The 27822-nt window shown below is 41.3% G+C and overlaps 3 protein-coding genes and 1 pseudogene across 4 annotated transcripts; 2 read left to right on the forward strand and 2 right to left on the reverse strand.

Annotated features, from left to right (window-relative positions):
* Window positions 1-3012: 3012 nt before the first annotated feature.
* Window positions 3013-5905, reverse strand: LOC310746646 (olfactory receptor 6A2-like; annotated as a pseudogene). The gene is made up of 2 exons (XR_014552312.1): window positions 5800-5905; window positions 3013-4325 (listed from the first exon to the last, which is right to left on the reverse strand). The product of XR_014552312.1 is annotated as an olfactory receptor 6A2-like (transcript).
* Window positions 5906-8821: 2916 nt separating this feature from the next.
* On the reverse strand, window positions 8822-9820 carry LOC310748612 (olfactory receptor 6F1-like; the record flags this gene model as incomplete). Its single annotated transcript, XM_083584464.1, has 1 exon — window positions 8822-9820. One exon carries the CDS (start codon window positions 9818-9820, stop codon window positions 8822-8824), a length of 999 nt encoding a protein of 332 aa, XP_083440590.1.
* A 9013-nt stretch (window positions 9821-18833) lies between these two features.
* LOC310746679 (olfactory receptor 6F1-like) lies at window positions 18834-20033 on the forward strand. The gene has a single exon (XM_083580661.1). It carries the CDS (start codon window positions 18842-18844, stop codon window positions 19778-19780), a length of 939 nt encoding a protein of 312 aa, XP_083436787.1. The 5' UTR covers window positions 18834-18841; the 3' UTR covers window positions 19781-20033.
* Window positions 20034-26686: 6653 nt separating this feature from the next.
* LOC310748613 (olfactory receptor 10A5-like) lies at window positions 26687-27676 on the forward strand (the record flags this gene model as incomplete). The annotated part of the gene is made up of 1 exon (XM_083584465.1): window positions 26687-27676. The coding sequence occupies exon 1, from the start codon at window positions 26843-26845 to the stop codon at window positions 27674-27676; it is 834 nt and encodes a 277-aa protein (XP_083440591.1). The 5' UTR covers window positions 26687-26842.
* Window positions 27677-27822: the final 146 nt, after the last annotated feature.

Consider the following 27822-nt stretch of genomic DNA (forward strand, 5'->3'; position numbering starts at 1 on the left):
TAATAATAATAATAATAATAATAATAATAATAATTTATTATTTGTACCCCGCCCATCTGGCTGGGTTTCCTCAGCCACTCTGGGCGGCTTCCAACAAAGATGAAAAATACACTAAAATGTCACATATTAAAAACTTCCCTGAAGTTGTCTTCTGAATGTCAGGTAGGTGTTTATCGCTTTGACATCTGATGGGAGGACGTTCCACAGGGCGGGCGCCACTACCGAGAAGGCCCTCTGCCTGGTTCCCTGTAACTTGACCTCTCGCAGTGAGTGAACCGCCAGAAGGCCCTCGGAGCTGGACCTCAGTGTCCGGGCAGAACGATGGGGGAGGAGACGTTCCTTCAGATATACTGGACTGAGGCCGTTTAGGGCTTTAAAGGTCAGCACCAACACTTTGAATTGTGCTCGGAAACGTACTGGGAGCCAATGTAGGTCTTTCAAGACCGGTGTTATATGGTCTCGGCGGCCGCTACCAGTCACCAGTCTAGCTGCCGCGTTCTGGATTAGTTGTAGTTTCCGGGTCACCTTCAAAGGTAGCCCCACATAGAGCGCATCAATTTCAATTTGATTTCCTGGTTTTTGTTTGGGTGTGATGCTGGAAGCTGGTGTTTGAATCCAAGGTACACTATGGACATATATGACAATTAATAGAAGGGTATTTCACAAACCACTCCCTAATTTATCTTGGATAATGGTTGCACTGTATATACTAGAACCATTAAACATATGGGTGGATCAAAAACAAATGAGTGGATCAAAACATAATGTGGATCAGATAAATGTGATGTAAAATGTGTACCAAAACCCCCTGCCCTCTTTTCAAAGTATTAATAGCAGCAGGTATGAAGGGGAGATTTTATATATTTTCCCTCACTGGGATTCTGAAGAAAATCCTTCTCCTGAAGATAATATTTATATTGGGAAGAAATATCCTATTGAAATCAATATGTTCTGAATTTACAAAGCAAGTGTATATACTCAGATATCTAACAGCTAACTAATATGCTAACAGACCCTCCAAGTATCCCTATTTTCCAGAGATGTCACAGATTTAGAGAAGCCGTCCCAGTTTCCGATTTGATCCTGGAATGTCCTGCTTTTCCTTAGTACGTCCCTATTTTCATTGGAGAAATGTTGGAGGGTATGGAGTTATTCAACCCTCAAGCTATCTGGAGGCAATCCGGTGTAGGGAAGATTTTATTAAAATGTTTGATGTTCTATCATGTTTTATATATGTTGGAAACTTCCCAGAGTGCTGGCACAACCCAATAAGATGTGTGGGATGTAAATAGTAAAATTATCATTATGGAATGGGATGTCCCTATTTTCATTGGAAAAATGTTGGAGGGTATGTGTTCAATGGTAATGAGGCTGGATTCTGCTCTTACCAAATTACATTAAGGGCTTATCATAGATGGAGGTGCTGATAGGTGCACCACTAGGCCATGTGAACAGACACAGCCCATCTTCATTTTAATTCTCTTCAATGCAATCCTGTACACCAGTAGTGAGGAGCCTACAACCCATTGGTTTAATTAGGCCCATGAGGCCTCCCCATTTGGCACACAAGGCTATTTTGGTGAGTGTATGGCCACCTGTCCTTTACTATGATGCTTTATTAAATGTCACTGGGCTAGTATTCCCATTGTCCCTGAGCATTGTCCATGCTAGTAGGGTCTGTTGGGAGTTACAATCCAACACCATCTGGAAGGTATCTAGTTGTAAGATAGGCTGAGTTGAAAGATAGTTACTGGTCCAGGTCTTCCCTGAGAGCTTCATGACAGAATGATGATTTGAATTTCAGACTTCCCAGTTTTGATCACTCTTAAGGCATTACAAAATTCAATGTGTGTCTGACAGGCCCAGCCACTCCACCCCTCACATTGTCATTTTTAATGGCAAGTTGAAGCGCTTCACAGTTTTGGGATTTTGCATGTGTTTGGACCACTGATTAAAAGGAGGGTTATACACATATTCAGATGAGCATATTTATAAGCTCACTTGAGACCTCACCACTAAATGTGGCAAGATCAGGATGAAGGGAATGGGACTGTTGTGGTTAGGCTTTTGTAATGCTTGAATATGTCTTTCTAGCACACCAGTCCTAATGGCATTTTCCATGAAAGAACTTGTGAAACAGTAACCTGTGGCATAGCTTATAAATTTTCTGCTATCTCTATCTATTGGGCTGTACTGCTGAAAACTAGCACCAGAATCTGTCAGCATATTACAAATAAATGTGAGACATGCTTCCAAGTACAGTGGTACCTTGGGTTACATACGCTTCAGGTTACATATGCTTCAGGTTACAGACTCCGCTAACCCGGAAATAGTACCTCGGGTTAAGAACTTTGCTTCAGGATGAGAACAAAAATCGTGCTCCAGCAGCGCGGTAGCAGCAGGAGGCCCCATTAGCTAAAGTGGTGCTTCAGGTTAAGAACAGTTTCAGGTTAAGAACGGACCTCTGGAACAAATTAGGTATTTAACCCGAGTTACCAATGTAATGTGTTTTGAATCAAGGTGTAAAGGTGCTTCACATAGACAGATTTCAAGTTAGAAGAGTTGACCTAGGTTGCAGCCTAGGTTCCTGGAAGCAATTCATTTACATACAGTTTGCGACAGCATGAATTCACTGACTTTTTTCATGAGATCCTTAAGGATCCACTCCATGTCTGACATAGTTCTGGTCTATATTTTATCAGTATATCCAAAATCTCCTGTTAGATAAATGAATGTTCTTGCCTTTCCAAGATGTGACGTGGGAACACTTATCAACACCAGAAGACATGTGATTTTCAGAAGGGTTGCAGCAATGTACATTATCCATGTGAATTCAGATCACATCTCGCTGTGCAGTTCTACATTTTATTTAGAAAAAACTCCTGGCAATCAGAAACTTTTAGACAGCTTGGTATGTCTTTATTTTGGAATCAGCAAACGGGAAGAAGTATTGGCAAAATCAGATTGTACAAACTGATTTAGTGTATGTTGGAAAACCTGATGAAATGTATGAATGAATTTTATTATTTTGGTCACAGACCAGTTCCAGCCCACATACAATATCAAGGAAGTCATAAAACACGATAGGGATACATTTGAATTTGCAATTAGGTATAACAGGAACAATACAGATATAGCAACAGTTAAATATATATATAAATTAAAACTTAGATGAAATGTAACTTTCTGAAACCCACCCTGAAATCATAGAGGCCATATATTAGAACCTCTTAATGTTTTGGTAGTTTCCAATGTATTTTATCATTGCACAAGTTATCATGTGATGCTTGGTGGTGAATGGAGAAGGTATCTGAATTTGGTAATTTTCAGTTTTGTGATGGCTTTAGCTTCTCTGTTTGAAAACATTTTGATAACATGCCTGAGTTATGTAAAGCTCTCCTTAAGGTCTTCCTCACCTCCCTGTTTCTAAGGCTGTAGATGATTGGATTGAGAAACGGAGCCACCACTGTATAGAGGATGGACACCAGCTTGTTGAGATCAAAGGTTCCGATGGCCTTGGGTCATGCATACATGAATATGGTGGTAGCATAGAACATTGAAACAACTGCCAGGTGTGAGACACAGGTGGAAAAAGCTTTCCGCTTCCCTTTGATGGAGGGGATTTTTGCAACTGTGCAAAAGATGCATACGTAAGATGTTCCAGTGACTGCCAGTGAAGTCATGAGGACTGCTAAAGCTGCCACAAAATCCAGCATCTCAATGGATGAAGTGTCGGTGCATGACAACCTCAACAAAGGTGAGAGATCACAGAAAAAGTGTCTGATTGTATTTTTCCTGCAAAACTGCAAGTTGGAGATCATCAACACTGATGGAAAGGAAGCCAGGAAGCCACCTAGCCAGGAAACCAGACTCAAGACAGTGAATGCTCTGTGATTCATGAGCGTTGCATAATGTAATGGGTAGCAAATGGCCAAATACCTGTCATAGGCCATAGTTGCCAAGAGAAAGCATTCAGAAGAAGCCAAAGATAAGAAAAAATACAGCTGAGTGATGCAGCCCTCCAAAGTGATTGTCTTCTCACCCAACAACAGATTTGATAACAATTTGGGCATTGTTACTGAGACATAGAATATTTCCAAAAGAGAGAGATTTCCTAGGAAGAAGTACATGGGAGTATGAAGGTGGTTGTTCAATTAAATGGTCACAATGAGGAGGACATTTTCCAGAAGAGTTAGAAGGTAGATGGTGCTGAAAAATGCAAATAAATATAACTGATGCTGTGGAAGTTCAGGGAAACCCATAATTATGAATTCTACATGTGAGGTTTGGTTCCACATTCTTCTGTAAGTTAATTGCTGCTTCCGCTGTTAATAAAAACAGAGCATGCTAAGCACAATTCTTGGGGGTGGGGAACAGTCAGTGAAATTGATACATGCAAAGTAACATCAGTCATATCAATAAATCCACTTATACTAGTGATTATGGCATAGTCTGAAAAACCAATGTGGAAATTCTGAAATCCGTAACAGGGCAAATCAGATGAGAAGTAGATCAGCAGCTAATAAAATAGTCACAAGATTCTTACTCATGTGATTATTAACAATTTCAATGACTTTTTAAAATGTGTGCAGATATTTATTCAGCCTTTGCTATTGTTCTTCAATTCAGGAGAGCATCTGTTGCACATTTTGAACATCTTACTTGCATTTACTAGTGGCTTGTAATTTTGATTGTGTGCTGAAGGTCCATTTCCTGGTCTGAGATTAAAATTTCTTTCTTCCTTACTGCAGCCCCCATACAGCCAAAAATCTGCTCTGGAAAGTTGGGGGACCTTCAGGACCAGATTTTGGAATGCGCATGAGAAGCTGGAGGAAGGGGAAGAGAAACCTGAACTCGTATTGCAAACACTAATTTCTGTTGTGGAGCTGGGAAGACAGCATTGGATGCCATACATAGTACAGGACTGTCAAAATACACTTCAGGTTTTATTCTAGTTGAAATGTGATTGTGAGTCTAGCATCCAGAGAGTGATATCTGACTTTCAATTTGTATATCTTCAATTAATAATAAGACCAATTCAAGCTATTCTCTATGGTTTTCTAGATTGAGAGCTAAAGCATAACCCTCTAAAAAGGTAATAAATGTTACCAAAATACTCCATTGCTAATTTGAAATACAGTCAAATACCATGACAAATAGGAATTTCCCAATTGACCTCTATGTAATATAGGGTTGCACTTAAAAGTATGTGATACCTACATGAACTAAAAATGATGACCTCACTGCTGTCACTGACCTATTCAAATGTAGACAGCTAGTGGAGGAGGAAGAAAAAGAAGCTGAAGCTATCAAGCTCTAATGAAACTGGATTTTGAAACAATAACACAGGCATAATCAGGTTGTCAGGTTCTGTAATATCTCTTCATATCCTTATAACAGAACTCTGAATATGTTTTTTTTTAAAAAAAAAATCATTGGTCTGTTTCAGCCAAATTTATGGTCACATCCACACAATACATTTCCTGTATAACATTTGCAAAACATTGCCAGGTATGACTTCTCCTAGAATATCTTAGGAATTGTAATTTGTTAAGGGTGCTGGGAACTGTAGCTCTGTGAGGGGTCCCACAGCAACTCACAGCACCTTTAACAAACTACAGCTCCAATGATTCTTTGGAGGAAGTCATCCCTGTTAAAGTGACAGGAGAGTGCTTTAAATGTATAGTGTGAATGTGAACTGCCTTCAAATTGAGTTAATGCACCTTACTAAATTTGGCTGGAGCATGTCCTGCTTCAATGTATCTAGAACCCTGAGACTTAAATCTTGTACACACTTACCTGAGAGTAAGACCCATTGGATTCAGCAATGCCTACTTTTGTACATTGTACATCTTCTTTTTAACTAGTTATTGGATTGCAATAATTCTGGAGAAGGTAGACCTTTCAATGGCCCATTCTCCATGCTTTCTAACGGCAACTGTAAAAAAAGAAGGAAATCCATACTTGGATGGTTCTAAAGTTCTTACTGAAGCACTTCTACATCTGTCCTCTTTCAAGATGATGAGAAGCTCAGATGTGAGTGATGTAATTTTTCAAAGGAGTCAAACAAGAAATCGTAAATGAGTAGAACCCTGGAGCTTTAACTTCCCATAGCCTAAGAGATTTCCTTCTTATGGCTTTGCTTAGTCACAAATCCCACCTCTGTCCTATTACGTTAATAAGTTTATGGAATGCTGGGAGATCCACTTAGAATGTGGCTAATGATAGCAACAAGGTGTCTTTCTCTCTCCTCCACCTTCCTTCTCCTCTCTCTCTCCTCTTCCAGTTACCATACATTTGCCTCTCTACTAAACTGATAAAACACATTTAACAATATTTTGAAAGGCGGCACTTTATTGAAATCAGTGGGATTTAGCTTTCTTTGCTTCATTTGCTGACTGACCTTGGCTTGGCTACAGTACCCTAGGTCTCCAACAACAAAATTCTCAAAAAGCATATAATAGGGAGAAATGTGCTTAAAAATGCATAGATTAGTTGAGACAACATGCAAAAATGCATTCTGTTATTGGAAATTGCTTGCACAATGGTTTATATAAGGAGAAATGTGCACTAAAGAACCACATTCGGTAACTGGTTCAAAGACACCCAGAGCCTGGCTGAGTGATGGCTTGAATCTAGGTCTCCCCACTGGGTCCTGTTCCCAATGTAATATGTTTCAGTTTGTAGCGAGGTGTTTATCAACTAAGCCGCCATTGTAGAATCACCACAGCAGTATGAGGGTATGTTCTGAAGAATGCATCAACATGGCACCCACAGACACCAGGATGCCCCCCAGTATGGCACCTGCAAGTGTTCTAAATATATATCCTTTCAAAAAAACATAGTGTATCAGAAACTATTAGCTCTTCCTGTTCAGATCTTGTTGGCACTGGTTCAAATTCTCCTTCATTAAACATACCTTTCAGGCAGTCCCATGCTTCATTTGGTATGAGGAATGGATATGCACCCTCCACCCCATTCAGAAGAACTGAAGCTGCAAAAAACTTTTCTGCATGAACGACTGCAGTGGTGACTTATATAGATGCCCCCTCCCCCACAATTGATGGAGGAAGGTGATGGATACATGCCTATACCTGTCTCTTTTTCTGCTCTTTTAATTGTGGCATCAATTTCATGTTATTCCATGAAATCATGGCAGCCATTTTGTGTTGTGCCAGGACCACACAACAGTCCTTTTGTGACTGGTTCCCATAGCACCTCCTCAAAATTCCAATGTGCCCACTGGCTCAAAAAAAGTTGGCAACCCCTGGTCTGAAGGCACAAGAGGGAAGGGGAGAGAGCCAGAATACTTCCAGCCTCCTAGTAGGGTAGACTCACATTTTGAAAGTGCTCTCTCCCCTCCTCTCCCCTCCCCTCCCCTCTCCTCTCCTGCTGGGTCCTGCAGGCTCTGAAAACACCATAACTCAGAAATGCCCTCCACCGTCAATGTTTGTTTCAAGCCCCGCCCCCCTTGTCTTCCTCTCTGCATAACATATTTATGGACGGCACAGAGATGAGAAGCCAAGCTACTATTAAAGAGGCCATGGAAAAAATGGCAGCTACAGTAAAACTGCAAGCCCCTTTAAGAGCAGCTTAAATTGGGACTTTTTGTGGCAGTGATAGCTAAATTGTTTCTGTGGCAGTCCCAGCAATTTTGGGGCATTTGGAGGGTATGTGTTATTACCAATGGAGAGATAAGGAAATAGTAGCAGCAACAGTAGTTCAGTAAAAATGTACATGAAGCTTGAAGCATCTGTAAATAAGGCATATTAATCCATTTAAATGTTTATTCATATTCTGTTGACCTTCATGTTAAACACAATTAAGGGGAAGCAATGATAAGTTTACTGCTTTGTTTTAGTTTCTTTCAATTTCTCCTCATTGATCCACAGAGGGACATGGTAAGAGTCTGAGATGTTTGCCTTCTTCTGAAAAGCCAATTTACCGTTCCAGTGGCAATGACAGTTGTGGACTGGTGCAGTCATGGGGGAGTTGGGAAGGAAATTTCCTGTTCCCACACGACCAATGGACAATGTAATCTCCTCCATCATTTGCAGGGGTTGTCGGGACTTGCCCGTGGATTGACCAATCATGGGCAAGCTAAGGGGCTGGACTTTTGAGGTGGACCTGTGTGAAATCTGACCCTGCCTTAGATCAGCCTCCATTTTATTTGAACTGGGTGTGCTTGCACTCAGAAGTGTGGTAGGCTTTATTACTTCTTCTTATGCTCCAACCCCAATAATTTCGGGCTCACTGCACCTGGGGGCCATAATGCACATTCTTGGGGTTCTCCTACACCGGTTGAAATCAGAGAATGTAGCATTATTTAGGGGGAAAGAACAACCCTGTATTGAGAACAATTTCTGAAACTACGAGACTATGTTAGATATAAAAATATTTTCCTCGGATATTTGGAATTGGGTCAAAGGGGTGCTTTAGTTCAGGCATAGGCAAACTCTGACCCTCCAGATGTTTTGGAACTAAATTCTCATCACCCCTAGCTAACAGGACCAGGGATGGTCAGGGATAATGGGAATTGTAGTTTCAAAACATCTGGGGGGCTGGAGTTTGCCTATGCCTACTTTAGTCCCTTTGAAATGAAATTCACTTGATGATGTGAATTTGAGAGATTTAAGCTTCTGTTTAATACTTTCATCTTTAGCAAATGGATGAGGATGATAAAAAATGGTGGTGACAGAGAGCAGTGAGAATAGGGAAGGACACTGTAGCAATTCAGAAGCCCTACATCAAATGCACAGATGATTCTATGCACTGCCAGGAAATGTCCCATGCACCATGCAAATGACACATGTACAGAACATCAGCCTCTATCTTTTCTGCTAATTTGTAACATAGTTGTGAATCTGAATGTGGCCCTGAAAGCTTCTTGCACCTCAGTATTTCTGAGTGTGTAAATGAAAGGATTTAACAAAGGGGTTACAATAGTATTCAGGAGAGTGACCGTTTTGGTCAATTCCAGTGACTGATGCTTGGCAGGTGTGATATGTAGGAAAATGGTGGAACCATACCATATTATCACCACTGTGAGATGGGAGGAACAGGTGGAAAAGGCTCGTTGACGGCCTTCAGCAGATGCAATCTTTAATATTGTGGTGATGATATAAACGTAGGATATTAAAGTTATCACACATGAGCCCATGATGACAATACCAGCAAGTATGAACCATGCTATTTCTAATGTGTACGTGTCAGTACAGGAAAGGACTATCCAAGGCACAATGTCACAAAAGAAGTGGTTGATAACATTGGAGTCACAGAAAGACAACTGGGTAATAAGGAAGGCTGGTACCGAAATCGCTGCAAAGCCACATATCCAAGATCCCAATGCCATTTGGATAGACAACATTTTGGACATGATGGTGTGGTAGTGCAATGGGTGGCATATGGCCAAATAGCGGTCATAAGCCATGACAGCAAGCAGGAAGTATTCTGTACATCCCAAGGAGAAAACAATGTACATCTGTGTGATGCACCCTGTGAAGGTGATGGTTTGGTGGCTCTTGGACACAAGGATTGCTAAAGTCTTGGGAATACAGGCTGTTGTGTACCATATCTCCAGGAAGGAAAGATTACAGAGGAAAAAGTACATGGGTGTGTGGAGTTGTCGTCTGACTCGCACTAAAGCTATAATGGCCACATTTCCAGCGATTGTCAGGATGTACATAAAGAAAAAGAGGAAGAAAAGGAAGATTTGTAGTTCATGAGATCCAGAGAAACCCAGGAGGATGAATTCCTTCACAGTGGAGTCATTTCCTTCTCTCATCAGAATCAGGTGTTTTTCTGCCAAAACAACATTCATGAAAACTTAGTGATTGGAAATGGTGGCTCTTATATTCTCACTTATTTGAAGAAATATTAATAATGCTCTCCATAGAATAACTATTAACAAATAATAATATAAGCCAAAAGTTCATTGTAAGAGGATTTTATTAATTTAGCACTTTAGTTCAAAATGATTTCTTTCTCAAATGAAATATCACTACTTCTCATATAATATCAATTTGTCTTACTGTAATGATTTCTATTCATAAATCAGTTTATATTATTCTGTCCATTTTTCTATACAGTTTTGTTACAGGTCTTCAGCTTAGAATTAGTGGGTGTCTAGAATACATGCTGCATTTTCTACCAGAAGGGCAGAGAGATGCTTTGATTTCTGTTTGCAAAATTACTCTCTTTTACTCTGGATCTTTGGCATATTAATATCATTAGCAAAAAACCAAACACAAAAATAAATTATCAGAGGAACATGATTTACACTAATGAAAATAATACATGTTCCCCTGAAATTTACTATTCCAGCAACTGATTAATAAAATTCTATTTTCATTAAATTTATCAGAGATTTTTCTTTGCTTCATATTCTTACGATGGTACACTGTAGTCATGAGGGCTATATCCAAACTTTAAACCTATTAAACAAGGAGATGCTCTAGAAAAGTTTCACTTTGTAATGTTTTTCATAAAGATTTTCCTGGTGTTGGGATGCTGACAATGGTGTCTTTAATGGGATTTTATCAATGGCTTTAAGCTTGTGTTATTTTGCTGTCCAATATAGGGCAAGAGAAGTCCATTATTTTCCCAGTCCAGACCATTATGCACCCAAAAGGGAAGGTGGCAGTGCTGGGTCTTGTGGAACAGTGGGGGAGGGAGGACATTTCTCTCTGCTGTGATCTTGTGTGGTCCCATGGAATAGGGATCACATATTATAGCAAAAGTATATACAGTTGTCCCAATTGTTTAGAGCCCATACATGTGAGTGTATTTTTGTGTTTGATTTCCATTTAACAAGAGTAGTTAATTGGAAAGTCCATGAAGAAATTTGAAAGAATAAAATTCTTGGGGAAATCCCTACTATCACATCTACACACATTAACCATTACATTTACAACTACAACTTATTTCCCTTCTTCTGAACACTCTAAACTTCTGTCATTGAAATAGTAGAGTTTAGTTCTATTAATTTGTGCTGGATTGTGCCCTAAGTGATTTATAATAAAGACAATTCTTACCTTTCTATTGTTCCGATTAAGCTGATGAAGACCTCAAGACCCCGTGTCACAATTAAAGAAAAAACTGCATTCCTTGGAGATAAAAAAGTTGTTATTGTTATCTGTGTTTTTTCTTGCATTAAAATAATAAGCATTCTCACTTGAAAATTTATGGTACTTGCCTAATCCATTGCAACACATTTTTTAGTTTCTGATCCCATGTGTTTCAACCTTTATGCATTTTTGTTGGGAATTCTCTCTTGACTATAGTCAATAAATTTATACACTTTGAGTAAATGCAATGGGTGTTGCTTGCTTTATTATTAAGTTGCAGGAGCAATGTCTGTGTATTTATTTACTTATTTTAATGTGCCAGGTGTATTGGATCAGGGAGAATGGGTTTTTCTCCCTAGGGTATAGGAGAAAACTCAGTCACAAACTTTATTTATATATAGCATCTGCAGCTGGAAAAAAAAATCCATGAGCAGCTAACAAATAATGACAAGACTCTGTTTCAATATCTCTCTTTTAAAAGCAACAACAAAAACACAGTATATGCAAGTGTGGTTCTATGTTGTGTGCATCTGGAACATCACTGCAGTCAATCATTATTCAGGATGTAACTGAAGGAAAAAAGAAATTATAGATAAGCAAATAATTTTAGAGCTTTTTGGGGGGAGGGGAAGGTCAGTTTAAGGTAGGGGTGGCTAACTCAAAGCTCATGTCCTCATGTGGCCCACCAAGCCATAGGAACCGACCTACTCGTCCCTGCTGCTTTATCTATTGTTCTTCTTGGGTGATCAAGATCTATTTTTGTAGATAAGAAATATCTAAGGAGAAGACAGAGCACAATAGCTCCTGAATGGGTCATAAACTTTTATCTTTCTGCCCTTTAAATCTCTCAGTTGCAGTTAGAGCAGAAATAGCTCACTGAGTGACTTTATAAAATCATCATAATCATCATGACAAGCTGATGATGAAATGTGGAGAAGATTGGAAACAATGAGAAACTGAGAGATACCAAAATTGACAGATTCTACCATCCCTACCACCTGCTTTGTTTCCACTTGGTTCTTCCCAAAAGCCAGATAGATAAAAAGTGCGGAAGACATGTTGGATTACGGCAACCATTTCCACCTCCAGTGTGTGTGCAAATTGCATAAGTGATTCAGTTGTTCTGCCACAGAGGTTTTGCTATCATTTTTGAGATAATTTTAATGTTTAATTAATAGGAAACAGGCTTGCCATGCAGTCTTATGCATAGTTGATGAGGAGAGGCAGAGCAATCTACATCCCTAAACAACACTGGAAGCTTTTTTGAGGTCTCTGGCCAGACCTGTCTGGCTCTGCCAGTAAGGATCACACCAGTTACTCACTCAAACAATTGGCTGGTGGAAGAAGTGTTGCATGTTCAGACCCAGAGGACCCCCCCCCCCAAAAAAAAAAACACATTTGACTCAAATTTTAGTTTTGGTTTTTGGCAGAATTTAGGCCACAACTTTACTGATTACTGAAAAGTGAGTGGTTGCATAGGCTCTGGTTTGACTAGGTCCCTACACCGTTCTAGGTAGCACTGACCCAGAGCTCTATCATAGGGTCAGCCAAGGGTGAACACCTGAGGTAGGTGGAAAGCCCGGGAACAGACTCTGTCTACCCCCACCCCCCCCAGATGCTCCCCTGGACTCAGGCACAGGCACAACCCCCTCTTGGGGGTTAACCAAACCAAGTTGAGTCCCTGGATTCCTTTAATGGAATACCCTTCACATAAGGATGGCGAGACCGTTCTCCCATCCCTATCACCTGAACCAGTGCCTATCCACCACACGAGCACCCGCACCCACCGCCAACCACTCACACCAATCCCATAACCCCACTAACACTGCAGTCAGCCACAAATCATTCCCAATCACAGACAGATGAACCCCATCAAGCCTGTAAAGGGATGGATCACTGAAGGTGATGCCCGGGTGACAGATCACCGTCCCGCCCAAGGCCAGAACCTTCATGGCCGCTGTGCTCTGGACACACTTCCTGGCCCTCTCAGTGGCAGCTGGGCAACTGGCTACTGAGCCACACACGTCACTGCCATCAGTGACCAAAATTTTTGAGTCCAGGAAGAGCTGCTCTCAACTCTTCCAAGCCCCCCCCACTTCAGATTTTAAAGAAGGGTGGGTGCCTACAAGCACACCACCAAGCAGGCACAGTTCCGCGAATAAAAGCCACATTGTATCGGGTAAGCCCAATGTCAGCCTCAGCTGAATTCATCCCCATTTTCAAAGGGGCTGCAGAAGCCTAATTGGGGGATGGGGATGGAACAGTGGCAAGCTCCCTTTTACTGGGTGCAAAACCCCACGCCGGGAAAAGACCCTTTTGTAGGTGAAGGGTTGGTGGGGGGGGGTTAAATTAAGATGAGGAGAAAATAAATTAAATTAGAAAGGAACTGGGGGAAAGGATAAAAGGAATCAATATCCCCAACTGACAATCGTCAAAGGCAAGTCTCTCAGCTACACACAGGACAGGTTGCTCTCTTTTCCGTTTGCAAGAGGCGAAAGAGAATCTCTGGGTCACGTGCAAGGGATTAAATAGGTCCCTTGAATTGTTTAGGCTGCACCCCATTGGTCAGATTACACCCAGCAACGAGTGACCTACCAATTTGGGTGTTGTGGCTATCCAATAGTCCCACCCACAACCAGGAGGTCGGTCTCCAGGTCTCACCGCAACACGTGCCCTCTTTTAGGGAGGACACACTATATCCCTAGAAGAGTGTTAGACAGTGGGAAACCACCAAAGTGGGCACAGGAGAGTGTGACCTAGGGTCTGTTAGATCCCAAATCAACTCTGAACCCATATTTTTCCCTACGCCCTTCCTGCTTCTTGCTCTAAGCTTACTCACAGATCTCTCCTCAGTATCCCCCTCCCCCTCAGGCACATCAACCACTTCTTCCACTCCCAGGTTCCCCCCTCCCTCCAGGGAACTTGAAACCACTGGCTCGTCCCTGACACTGCCTTCCTGGAATATCTCTCTGGGTTCCCTAGTGGGACCCCGGATGCATGGTTCAGTACTGAGCTCAACACTGATACATGAGTTCAGTACTGGGCGACTCCTAAGGTGAGGGGTTGTGCTTCCCAACCTTGAAAGGAATGCCTTTCCATCAGTAGAAGCTGAGTAGAATAAAGACTTGATCCTCACCCTGCTGCCATACTACCTCCACCTACTGTTTAATCATCAAAGTTATGGCTTCATTTCTCCCAAAACTGGTGTTCATTTTGTATTATTTCCACAAGACCCATGAGCCACAAATATGCACCTGCCTGGAGAAACAAAACTCTAATTTCTGTGGTTGGTGTTTTTTAATTAACAAATGAAACAAGCTAAGGGGTCAATCCTAAAACACGTGAAAGACTGACTTAAAAGGCTCTTGGATATGGAATTACACACATATTTATGCCACCAGTAGCTCCCCCAGTCCACCTACAAAAAACTATGTGGTGATAGATGTGCCACCAGTGGCAGTGAAAATGGGACATTCTTTTGGATGTGGAGTTTGTTTCATGGGTGGACTTTTTATATTTTTATTATTATTTGGGAATTAAAAAAAAGAAAGAAGTTCAGTTTTAAGATCATTCTACGGATTGTGTGTTGTTAGCCATCCTGTGCTCAAGTATAAAGGAAGGGTGGTAGATTAAAATGGAAAATAGAAAAAGGCCCATGGGAAAATGAAAGTACAGGTTCAAAAATGCTGAACCAATGGGCTGCATGCAGTTTACATCCATCTGAGGATGCAAGTGTGGTGTCATGGTTCAAGTGTTGCATTACTCAGCCATGAGGCCCACAGTGTGACCTTGAGCCAGCCATGCTCTCTCCAGCTAACCTATGCCACTGGATTGCTATTAGTATAAAATAGGAAGGGAAATAGGAAGCATGTACAAAATCGTGAACTTCTTGGAGGAAAAGTGGGATATAAATGGAATAATGATAAAACAAAACAGCACAGCAGCAGCAGCAACAACAACAATTTTAGAAAAGCCAGTTTGAGTACTTGTTATTTATACCCATAGTGGTGTTTAATTTAGCTCCAGGCATTTTCATTCTTCTCTACTAGAAATTGAAATTTCATATTGAAATTTGTGTTAGCGTTGCAATCCAAAACCATGGAGAGAATTGACTACAAAAAATATGAAATATCCTTGGGGGGGATCTATTCCATAATTGCTTGAGAACATTTTGTATGAATTCCTTGGAGATAAAATGTAAAGGGAAGCACTGATCGTGTCAATGATATAAATATACCTTGCTCAGCTGTCTGTATCTCAGGTGCTTAGAAGGGCTTTCCTGGTTCGGTTTTAGACTCTGTGAGTAGAAACGATGAGGGATGTAATCAATATAAAGTAGCTGATGACTGAGAGACTGAAAATGTATACAGTATGTGTGAATCATAGGGTGGGTGGGTGAGTGGGTTGCTATGAAAATTCAAAGCGATATTGTTTGTGTATGGATATGAAAGGATGATGCAATAAATATCTGTGAAGTGGCTTTCTTTACTTATTTTTTCTGACAGTTTTTAAATATTAAATGCATTTGTGATCAGCAATTCATCAAATGGAAAAAAAAATACTACTTTGAAGAGCTGGCCTGTAGCTTTCCCTGCCAGTAATAATAATAAAAAAATCAAAGCAGGGGAACCTTTTTCAGCCCAAGGGCTACAGTTCTTTGTTTGCAACATGAGAGAGCTACATGCCAGAAGGGCGTGAAACTAGAGACAAAGGGGAAAGAAACAACAGATGTGACTCTTACTGTTGTAGTACATTCTAGCCATGCAAAAGCCTGAAGCTTCTACAAAGAATCAACTCGTCATGTATCTTCACCCTCCATCCATTGAGATAGCTGAAGGACGCATTCCAGATAGGCAAAAGCACTCAAGGAAGGAACAGAGCAGGGCTAATGAGGAGTCTCGTCTGGGGAAGGGCAGAGAGAGAGGTCGGGAGGGTCACAATTGGCCTCTGGGCATGAAGATCAGCGGAGAAGGAGCTGATTTGTTTACATTAAAATGTTGGCATTTGTCATCTTGAGAGATAATGGAGTGCACCTCTGGGAGTGAAATTAGTGCTGCATTAGTGACCTCCCTGGGGCAAAAGCCTGGGCAGTATGTACAGAGGTCCTGGGCTGCCCAGACAACAGGACCCCACTCTTGGCCTTGCTGATGGGGTCCAAGGGAAGGCAGATATGTTTGGCACCAGCTTGGCTGCAGGAGTTGCCAGAAGGAGGCACACAAGGACCCATCCTAATGTCATATGGGCTCCAGATTTGGGTAGGGTTCACTCCTTAGCCTTTTCTTCTCCTGAAGATATCCCACAAGACAGCAGAGGTTTAGGACCAGAGTTTTCCCTATCCTAGAGGGGTATCTTCCCAGGTAAATGAGCCCCATCTGCCCCTCACTTTTCTCTACAGAACACGAAGAAACCTCCTTCTTGACCACTGGACCCACTATTGGTCTCATCCATTCAATCTGCTGGAGCCTGTCTTAAGATGCAGGGCAAGTTCCTAACTCTCTAAGGGATTGAGACCCTTTGGCTACCCTCATCTGGTTTAGCCAGCCAGCTGAAGCTGTTTCTGGGGTATGGCCTCTGTCCCATGCTGATAGCTTCTAGGAGCCACAGATGAGAGCTGAGTGCAGAGTGGGGGTCAAAGGTGGATAAGCTACCCAAAAAGAGCACAATGTGTCTCCTACCAGAGGTACTCCCACCCCCTAACACCCTATAAAATCATACATTAAAATGCATATAAAGCAATTGTACAAGTGTGTTGGCCAGTGGGAGAAAACTAAAGATGCAAGAGCTGAAGAGAGAGAGAAGCAGTATTTTATATCCCCTTTTTATTATTACTATTTTCTTAACAATGTCCCTCTCATGTATATCGTAGTTTCAGGGGGTAGGAAGACTTTGTTTCCTTTGGATCCATGCTTTTCCCTGATCCACTTCCAGCATGACCAAATATTCTTTGGCATGTCTTTTTGGCAATAGTAAGATAAGGTTTATGGCAGCTTTTGGGGTGGCCTTATGAAATCTGATCTCACAGTTCAAAGATGCTCCTCTCTCTGTTTCCTTGGAGAGGAAGAGCTACATTTCCCAAGGTCAATAGGATTGCAGTGTTAGTGAATTTAGAGCAACATTTTTACTGACTGAAGAAGCAAGCACAAGTATGGGCATTAGTGGGATAAAAGCAGTCTTGACTCTGTACAGGATTGCAACCAAACTCTCATTCTCAGAAAGGTGAAGGAAGCATATTGCCTAAGAAAATCAAATAGCTTCCAAGCTCTGTTTGTTTTCAGAACATGTAGGCTTTGAGATAAATTTGATACTGAATCTTACATGCTGGATTTCCTGTATATAAAAGGAGAGAGAGAACACTATTTGTTAAAATTTTGGATTTTTTTTCAAAACTCTCGTAAACATCTAAAAGTCCACGTTTAATCTGATTTTGAGACCAGACTATACAATATGCAACCTGTACAAACTGAACCCAGAACACAAAATGGAACCAACCGGATGGTCATTTTTAATATTTATGTATTGATTTATATTATTTATTATTTTATACCCCACTTTCCCATCTGATTTCAGTAACTGAGCTCAGATCACCCAGTTAGCTTCATGACTGAATAGGAATTTGAACCCTGGTCTTTCACTAAGCAACACTGGTGCTTTGAATTCCAAACTGAAATGAGAAAACTCAAGAAAACAACATTTTGAGTTTCTGCAGCTCCAGACATTTAGCAAAAATGGGTTTTTGCTAGGCTCCCATGGACACATTGGCACCATTCAGGCAAGCTTGGTGGTCTGTGTTCAGTTGGTTAGATCACAAGTAAAGGTAAAGGTAAAGGAGCCCTGACAGTTAAGTCCAGTTGCAAACAACTCTGTGGTTGCAGTGCTCATCTCACTTTACTGGCCGAGGGAACCGACTTTTTTCCACAGACAGTTTTTCCGGGTCATGTGGCCAGCATGACTAAGCCACTTCTGGCGAAACCAGAGCAGCACACGGAAACACCATTTACCTTCCCACCACAGCAGTACCTATTTATCTACTTGAACTTTGACGTGCTTTCAAACTGCTAGGTTGGCAGGAGCTGGGACTGAGCAACGGGAGCTCACCCCATGGCGGGGATTCGAACTGTGGTTTAGACCACAGCACCACCCACATCCTGGATCACAAGTAGGAATTGTCAAATCTGTCCATTTTGGTTTCTCTCAGTTTCTTTCTCATATTAAAGTAACAGATCCCTAGTTTTAAATACAGTAGACGCTCAGGTTCCGAATGTGATCCATGCGGGAAGCACGTTCGCAACCCACAGCATCAGCGAACCACAGTGCCGTGTCTGCGCACGCGCGGGTCGCAATTCGGTGCTTCTGCGCATGCGCAAAGCGCCATTTAGCACTTCTGCACATGCACAAGCACCGAAACCAGGAAGTAACCCGTTCCAATATTTCTGGGTTCAGCGCAGTGAGCAACCCGAAATCAAGCAACCCGAAGCGTCTGTAACCCGAGTTATGACTGTACTGAATATTGTTCTGGTAACCTTGCCTCCCAAAATGCAGATATAATTCAAAAATTCATATCAGTTTTTGTATTAGCAATGCTGGGAATCCATTTTAGGTGGTGGTCTAGATTTTTTTTTTAAAAAACCCAAACAAACCCCAAAACCAAACCTCAATTGATGTAAATTCTACCAACTTTGTGCAGGGATTGTCTGTAATATTCATATTGAGGGTAAGGAGAAATGTTCTGCATATTCATTCAGAATTGTGTTCCAGCAGGTTAAAGAAAAGAACAGATGGGAGAAAACAACAGAGAAGAGCAAAATAAATCAAGAGTGATGGAATTCATTCTGCTTGGCTTCCCTGGGTCTTCACATTTCCAGCTAACAATCTTCATCATCTTTTTAAATATGTACATCTTGACCATTTTGGGAAATTTCTGTATTATCCTTCTAATAGTAACTAATCGCCGTCTCCATACGCCCATGTATTTCTTTCTTTGCAATCTCTCTTTTTTGGAAATATGGTACACAACAGCCTCTGTCCCAAAGATCCTGGCTATGTTCCTCGGAAGAAGCAGAAGCATCTCTTTTACAGGTTGCATTTTGCAGATGTACTGTATTTTTTCCTTTGGGTGCACAGAGCATTTTCTAATAGCCATCATGGCTTATGATCGATATTTGGCCATATGTTTCCCCCTTCATTACAGCACCATTATGGACATTCATCTTTCTAGCAAGTTGGCAGGAGGCTGTTGGCTTGGTGGATTCCTTGCTATGTGTATACCAACCTATCTGCTCACAACATTGTCTTTCTGTGGCCCCAATGTTATCAATAATTTCTATTGTAACCTAGATTCCTGGATAGTTCTTTCCTGCACAGACACCCACTTTCTTGAGATAACAGCTTTTTTCACAGCTATATTTGTCATTGTAGGCTCCTGTGTGACAACCCTTCTTTCCTATATTTACATTATCCTCACCATCCTACGCATCCCCTCCAAAAAAGGAAGACAAAAAGCCTTTTCCACATGTTCCTCCCATCTTGCTGTGGTGATTATTTGGTATGGCTCCACTATCTTCCTGTTTGTAAAGCCATCTAAACAGACCTCATTAGAACGAACCAAAGTAGTGAGCATCTTCAATCTTATTGTGGTGCCTCTTTTGAATCCTTTCATCTATACTCTAAGAAATAAAGAGGTGAGGGGGGTGTTGAGAAAAGTATTGTGCAGGTGATTAACAAAGCACAGATGTGAAGGGGAAGGGAAATAAATAAAATCTGTATTAGTTGGCCTAGATTTTGGCAGCAGACAGTCTAGTTGTTAAGAGAGTTGCAGATGACTGGAGTAAGATTTCTGTTTGTGCACATGCTCTCTCTCTCACACACACACACACACACTTTACCTGTACATTTGGATAGCCCTAGGTGTATCCACCCCACATATGATTCCATAAAACACCTTTCTATGAGAGAACTGAAACTTTGTGCATAGAGTTAACCTGTGTGTTGTTCAAAGTGTGTGCCTATCAACCCAATAAATACTCTTCACACAGAGCTATGCAAAAGATTGGTTTATTGAAAGCAGTTACTAGAGACACCAACCAATTCATATCAAGCTTGATTTAAGATTAAATCTCAGAATCACCACAACATTGTATAGCAATTTTATCTAAATCATTTTTCCTATTTCCTGTTTTTGTTTGTTTGCTTGTTTGCTTGTTTGCAGCTGGTGCGTAGAGGGCCACTATGTGTGTAACAAAGCTATTTCTGTCACTCAAAAGAAAATGAACCATTTCTTTCTCTGGGACAACAGTAACTTCTCCACTAGCAGAAAACAAACAAAATGGCTTAATAATGAATTAGGAAGCTTCTTTCCCAGAATGATATACCCACTGACTTCATTTTGTCTATTTGGATAGATTTCCAAAATTGCTAATCACTGCTATGCCATCATTCATTGGGTGCAAACATTAAAACTGGGACAGTTGTTTCTCACAAAAGGAATGTCCAGAGTGGCACCTGCATAGTTTGCACTCTAAGAGGTTGGTTTTTTGGGGGGAGTAGGGCAGGGCGATGCCCAGGGATGGCAGATACTAATGATGGCTTTCCCTGCCTCACCCTAATAAAAAACCTTTTACCTTTCACCTAGAGCATCTATAAACTGTTTAGATGCCATGGCTCAGTGATTGGTTCTGGCCATTGCAGCCATGGTCAAAATTGCCTCTAGTTACTTCTAGTTGTTTTTTCCTATCTTTTTTAAATATATATATATATATATACACACACAAACAAATCACATCTCTATAGAACTTCCAGTTTTTCAGCACAATTACATGTAAGTGGAATGCATTAAAATAATACTCAAGGAGCGGACCATTTGGATCCCTTCCAGTCGGGATTCAGGCCTCATCATGGGACTGAAACTGCCTTGGTCGCACTGGTTGATGATCTCCGGCGGGCTAGGGACAAAGGTGAGAGCTGTTTCCTAGTTCTGCTGGATCTCTCAGCGACGTTTGATACCATCGACCATAACATCCTTCTGGACTGTCTTCAGGGGCTGGGAGCTGGAGGCACTGTCATACAGTGGTTCCGCTCCTTCCTCCTGGGCCGTGTTCAGAAAGTGGTGGTGGGGGATGAGTGTTCAGACCCCTGGGCTCTCACTTGTGGGGTGCCTCAGGGTTCTGTCCTCTCCCCCATGCTTTTCAACATTTACATGCAGCCGCTGGGAGAGATCATCAGGAGGTTTGGGCTGGGTGTTCATCAGTATGCGGATGATACCCAGCTCTACCTCTCTTTTAAATCAGAACCAGTGAGGGCGGTGAAGGTCCTGTGTGAGTGTCTGGAAGCGGTTGGAGGATGGATGGCGGCTAACAGATTGAGGTTGAATCCTGACAAGACAGAAGTACTGTTTTGGGGGGACAGGAGGCGGGCAGGTGTGGAGGATTCCCTGGTCCTGAATGGGGTAACTGTGCCCCTGAAGGACCAGGTGCGCAGCCTGGGAGTCATTTTGGACTCACAGCTGTCCATGGAGGCACAGGTCAAATCTGTGTCCAGGGCAGCTGTTTACCAGCTCCATCTGGTACGTAGGCTGAGACCCTATCTGCCTGCGGACTGTCTCGCCAGAGTGGTGCATGCTCTGGTTATCTCCCGCTTGGACTACTGCAGTGCACTCTACGTGGGGCTACCTTTGAAGGTGACTCGGAAACTACAACTAATCCAGAATGCGGCAGCTAGACTGGTGACTGGGGGCGGCCGCCGAGACCATATAACACCGGTCTTGAAAGACCTAAATTGGCTCCCAGTACGTTTCCGAGCACAATTCAAAGTGTTGGTGCTGACCTTTAAAGCCCTAAACGGCCTTGGTCCAGTATACCTGAAGGAGCGTCTCCACCCCCATCATTCTGCCCGGACGCTGAGGTCCAGCGCCGAGGGCCTTCTGGCGGTTCCCTCATTGTGAGAAGCAAAGCTACAGGGAACCAGGCAGAGGGCCTTCTCGGTAGTGGCGCCCACCCTGTGGAACGCCCTTCCAGCAGATGTCAAAGCGATAAACAACTACCTGACATTCAGAAGACATCTTAAGGCAGCCCTGTTCAGGGAAGTTTTTAACGTGTGATATTTTATTGTATTTTTGGTTTTTATGGAAGCTGCCCAGAGTGGCTGGGGAGGCCCAGCCAGATGGGCGGGGTATAAATAATAAATTATTATTATTATTATTATTATTATTATTATTATTATTATTATTATTTAAAACCAGCTATGTTTTGAAGCAATCACCATCTTGCTTTTGCGCCATTTTTAAAAAAATATTTATTTCCTTTTCATCATGATTCACAACACATTTGCACAGTATTTCTTACATGAGAAAAATTGCACAAAGGACGGTTTTTTTCTGTTTCTTTTTAATTGTTCTATGGTTAAGCATAGGAGGTTATGCTAGTTGGCCTTTAATACATATGGGCGTATAACATTGAATTATTACATTTGTGGAATATATGTGTGTGTTTTAAATAATATACATAACTAAGAAACAATCCTAAATAAATTCTAAAGCATGTATTTATGTTTTTTTTTCTTCATGTGGCATTTCCCAAAAAAAGAATTACTCAATGCAAAGAAGTCAAAAATATACACAGTATACAAAATGCATCAATTATTAAAAAGGGCGAAAGGGTTGTTATACTGTCATTTAATTTCTTTCAAACTTGGTGCTAATCTTATGCAAAGGTCATACTCTATATGTTTACATTGTTCTAGCTGCCTCAAAGGAATCAGCAAAGTAATTTCTTTAACTCAACTTTTCTTCCTCTTCAAAAAGTTCACTTGGCTGACGCTATCTCAGTTAGAAACAGCTTTCCTTTGGGAATAAATATTGTAGTGTGTGACATTCACTTTATATTTTAATGTCAATTGTAGTATAATGTCTAAGTCACTGCACTAGAATCAACTATGATGTATAATGGGACGTTAAATATACACCCAACGTTCATAATCTGTGATTCGTCTGCTTTTGATTTGGTGATGAAGTCATCAAACCTTAATTCAGAGTTAGTTTCTAAAATATCAAAAGTGGGAGGAGGATCAAATATACAGCTCCCCGGCCTGAAAAACGTTTAAATGAATTATTTGTAGCCTCTCGGAAAATAAAGAAATGGTTACATGGGACATTTTTTATAATGGTAAGCTATTTTAAATTTATCTTTAATAAGTTTGATTTCAGAGGTTCATATCACAGCACTTTTATTTTATTCAGCATGTTTTATTTCAAGTTATAGCCATTCAGTCTTACATCTATCTGCAGACCTTTTCATAGTTTTCACTAATTTACCCTAAAGGAAGGTAATACTGGTAAATCTTTAGGACATTTCAACTCAGATCCTAGTAACACCTGTGTTTTTTTATGCTTGTTTATTTCGCCCGGTGCCTTTGTGTCCAAGTGTCTGCATACTCTAACATGATAAAACTCCAGCAACTCCCATGGTCAAGAAGCTTTGGAACCTTCTTGATCATGGACCTTGCTATAGATAAACAGTGAACTCTCAATTCACATCCTGAAAGTAAGAAAGAGCTTGGGATCAGTCTAACTCACACATACATACTCATTATTGCATGACTGCCACCTTGTTTGAATGGGCAATGGAAGGCATATCAGGGGAATCAGGACACATATCCAGCCGTTAGCAAATGAAAAAAAATATATGCAAGTGTTGCACATGGTATCTTTGAAACTGCTATAACATAACGGTTACCATTACCACATGTTGTAAGCGTGATTTTCATTAGTTAATCATTAATTGGATGGAGAAGTAACTGGCACATTGTGATTTGCTCATTTGAGCTGAAGAAAGTGATGAACAGCAAACTCCAAAGCACATTCACTCAGAAGTTAAGTTTCCTATGAGCATTTCCTCGGCACTTTCTGTTTGAGTAAGTGTGCATATGATTGTGGCCCCAATGAAATTCATGTTTTGATTATTAAGACTCTGCACACACTACATAAGAGTAAGCTCCACTGAAGGTACTGCAACTTATATCTAAATAACCAATGTGTATGACTGCATTTCATGTGTCATTCATTTTAGTACAATGGTAAGCAACTGTGTAGAAATGAAAGGCAGAATCATCACTTCAGCTGATTTCCCTGTTATTTGGATTGCAGAGCCTCCAAGTGTCCGTATTTTGTAGGGACGTCCCTGATTTAGAGAAGCCATCCCGATTTCTCATTTGATCCCGGAATGTCCCACTTTTCCTTAGGATGTCCCTATTTTCATTGGAGAAATGTTGGGGGTATGGAGTTAGGCAGCCCCCAAACTGTCTGAAAGCAATCCTGTAAAGGGAAGGGTTTTTTTTAATGTTTAATGTTTTATTATGGTTTTTATATATGTTGGAAGCTGCCCAGAGTGGCTGGGGCAACCCAGTAAGATGTGTGGGGTATAAAACCTACATTGAGCAATATACTGATTATATGCTGTGAAATCCTATTCATAATTATTCAGAAGTTGGATTGTGATATATGTGTGGGTATTGTCATATGTGTGGGGGCCCTGTTTCCACCAGGCAATTCATGGCAATATAGTATTCCTGTTAAAGCATTGGATTGGCCCAGATTATTCTGATTTTCCACAGTGTTGCTTAAGCAATTTGACTCCAATTGAATATGACCTGGTGGGTTAAACTTCCTTACCTGGTGGAAATTGTGTATCTTTGAAAGATGCAGTGTAGTTCTTGACAGTTCTGAAGGGAAATGCATAAATACTTTTTTGAAAGCATTTCAGATGAAATGAACAGGAACTGAAAGGAACTGAAATTAAGGATAAAAATGTATTAAAATACCTCTACTCGTTCACACTGCACAATAGTACATAGCACTGGATAAAATTTTCTGCTATAAATGTCTCCTCTCAAATATACAAGAAAAAGCAAGTCCTCTTAAATGAATATTCCTTCAGAACATGGGAGGGGGAATTGTGTCTTTATTGAGCTGTGATAAATATATTGCATGGCCAGGCGGAGACCCCCTGACCCCAGGCGACACCTGGATGGAGTAATAACTCATGACAACATGCTATGGGATTAAAATTGGCCACAACTTTATTAAACTTTCAGATGTAGGGAGACCTTGACTTAGGCATTGGGCGTTTATTCCTTACAGTCCCCAGCCGAGGATCTGGGGAACACCAGAGTTATGTAATCTGTGTGGGGTTAGGGCTGGCTCTGGAAGACGTATGTTTAAGCAGAGAGCCCCCCCCCCCCCATTTCACTGCAACATGGGGAGAGCACTGACAACCTTTCAGCGTATGGCCAGTGACTCTCCTCATCACAACCCCTTTAACGGGGAACCCTGGGATTGCTGCCACAGGGGGGGGGACGCGAGTCACCGCTCCCCCCCACACCTTTTAGGGAAGATAGACTAAAGGATTCCACCCTAGGCCTGAAACCACCAAAGTTGTGACATTTTGCTGTGGGGAAGGCAAAACCTGCCAATGCAGGGAAATTCCTCCCCAGTCCTTCAACAGCAACCATTAATGACTGCAGCAGCACCTGCATACTTGTAAAGAAGAGGTAACCTGCAATAAGAAGGCATAAACTGAGGGAGGGTTGGGCGGGAGAAGCTCTGGAGCTGACTGAGGGCTCCCAGGTAAGTTCCACCCTCTATTGTGTGTGCAGGGCGGTCCCAATCCTACCTGGCCCATTCCCCTGGCAATGTCTCCCCAGCTGGGATTGGTTAATTGTTTAAGATTAGGCAGGAACCTCCAGGTATCTAGCTTGGGGAGGCAAAGGTGGGCTGCATTGCGGGGAATCGCATAGGCTTGGGGGGAGGCTGCACACGACCACACAAACAGTGCCCCCCATTTCATGTGGGGAGTAGCCATTTCCATTACAATGTTATTTTCATCCAAATTGATTTAATGGCTTTATTATTATTTGTTGAGTCCAGATGCTCATCATGGCTTTACAGACCTGGGGAAAATTGCAAGTTTTGTTGTCAGAGAAATGAATAGGAGTAAAATGGAGAGAAATAAAAAAAAAATGTGTCCATATTTTGACTTTTTGAAATATGGCAACCCTACCTTACTCCTATATCCATATGATAAAGCTACAGAACTACAATCATTTGCATGCCTGTGTAGGAGTAAACCACATCAAATAAATTAATCCAGGGGCTTCTAACTGACCATGTATAGGACATGTTCAGGGTCTATACTAAAAATTACTGGCCTGTTACAAAATGTGTACTAAGCCCAAACTCCAAATATTTTTCCAGATCCCTGGTGGATATGAGGCCATAGCAGCTCATGCTGGATTGCAACCCTCTCTCAGTGTGCCTGCACAGCCCTTAACTTGACATTGTATATATACCCAGCATCAGCCAGATAAGTTGTAGCAGTTTTAGGACAGTGATTCCACAACTCTGGACAACAACACAGGCTACTAATTATTGTTTCTTCTCTATTTAGTAACATAGTACATAGGATATTCTGAAAGAAGCAGCTAGAAATACTTTCTGTGGTCTGAATTGTACTTTTATTTTATTCCATATAACTGTAACCATTTTACTGTTTTTGTAGTTGTTATTGTTTCTCTTCTCTTTGTTATAATTTTTTTGTTGCATTCAGATGCTCATTTTACTAGAAAACAATCAAACAACCATAACAGAATTTATTCTCTTGGGATTCGGGAATCTTCATGGTCTACAAATCCTTCTATTTGTGACATTCTTGGTTATCTACCTGATTACAGTCTCTGGCAACATCCTCATATTGATTACTGTATCACTCAGCCGAGGCCTTCACACACCCATGTATTTCTTCCTGTTAAATTTCTCTTTCCTGGAGATATGGTATACAACCTCAGTTGTCCCAAAGATGCTGAAGACTCTTCTTAAAGTACGTGAAGCCATCTCCTTCTCTGGTTGCATTACCCAGTTTTATTTCTTTGGCTCCATGGCAGTCGTTGAATGCTATCTCTTAGCAGTGATGTCTTATGATCGGTACTTAGCCATCTGCAATCCACTTCGCTACACAACCATCATGAACATCAAAGTCTGCTTTCAGATGGCAGCTGGTTCCTGGATAAGTGGATTCCTGACTCCCATAGTGACTATCGTGCTAACTTTCCGATTGCCGTTCTGTGCCTCCAATGAAATTGACCATTTCTTCTGTGATTTAAGCCCTATTATAAAGCTCTCCTGTGCTGACCCTCATATAGCAGAGATGACCACATTCATTTTAGCATCCATGGTGACAATGGTCCCCTTTCTTCTCACTTTGGCTTCATATGCCAAAATTATTTCGACTGTTTTGAGAATTCCATCTGCCAAAGGGAAGCAGAAAGCTTTCTCCACATGTTCCTCTCACCTCATTGTGGTGACACTGTTCTATGTCACTTTAGGTACTGTTTATGCAGCCCCATCAGCAAAACAGTCACCCATTCTCAATAAACTCTTCTCTTTGTTGTACACTGTCATCACACCCATGTTCAACCCCATGATCTATAGTCTGAGAAACAAAGATGTCAAAGAAGCCCTGTGGAAACTCATCTATAAAGAACCTTATTGTCCGTGCATGGCCACCACTGTGGAACCAGAGGCAGCATATAAGGGAACCCCAATAGAAGTGGCAATAGACCAGTGATCCTTACTTCTAATAAGTGAGATATTGTTTTCTTTGAAGGGACAATTTACCAATTCATCCCAATCTTTTAATTTTAGAAAGATTTAGTATTAATTTCTATTGCGTTTCTGCATAGGCAATTGCTTGGGTCTATAAATGGACGTCAT

Source organism: Podarcis filfolensis (assembly GCF_964270895.1).
Source record: "Podarcis filfolensis genome assembly, chromosome: 13".
Lineage (NCBI taxonomy): Eukaryota > Metazoa > Chordata > Lepidosauria > Squamata > Lacertidae > Podarcis > Podarcis filfolensis.

What these genes read in the sequence shown, in the direction of transcription:
- LOC310746679 (XM_083580661.1), top strand. Translation starts at nt 18,842, where the DNA reads ATGGGAGAAAACAACAGAGAAGAGCAAAATAAATCAAGAGTGATGGAA.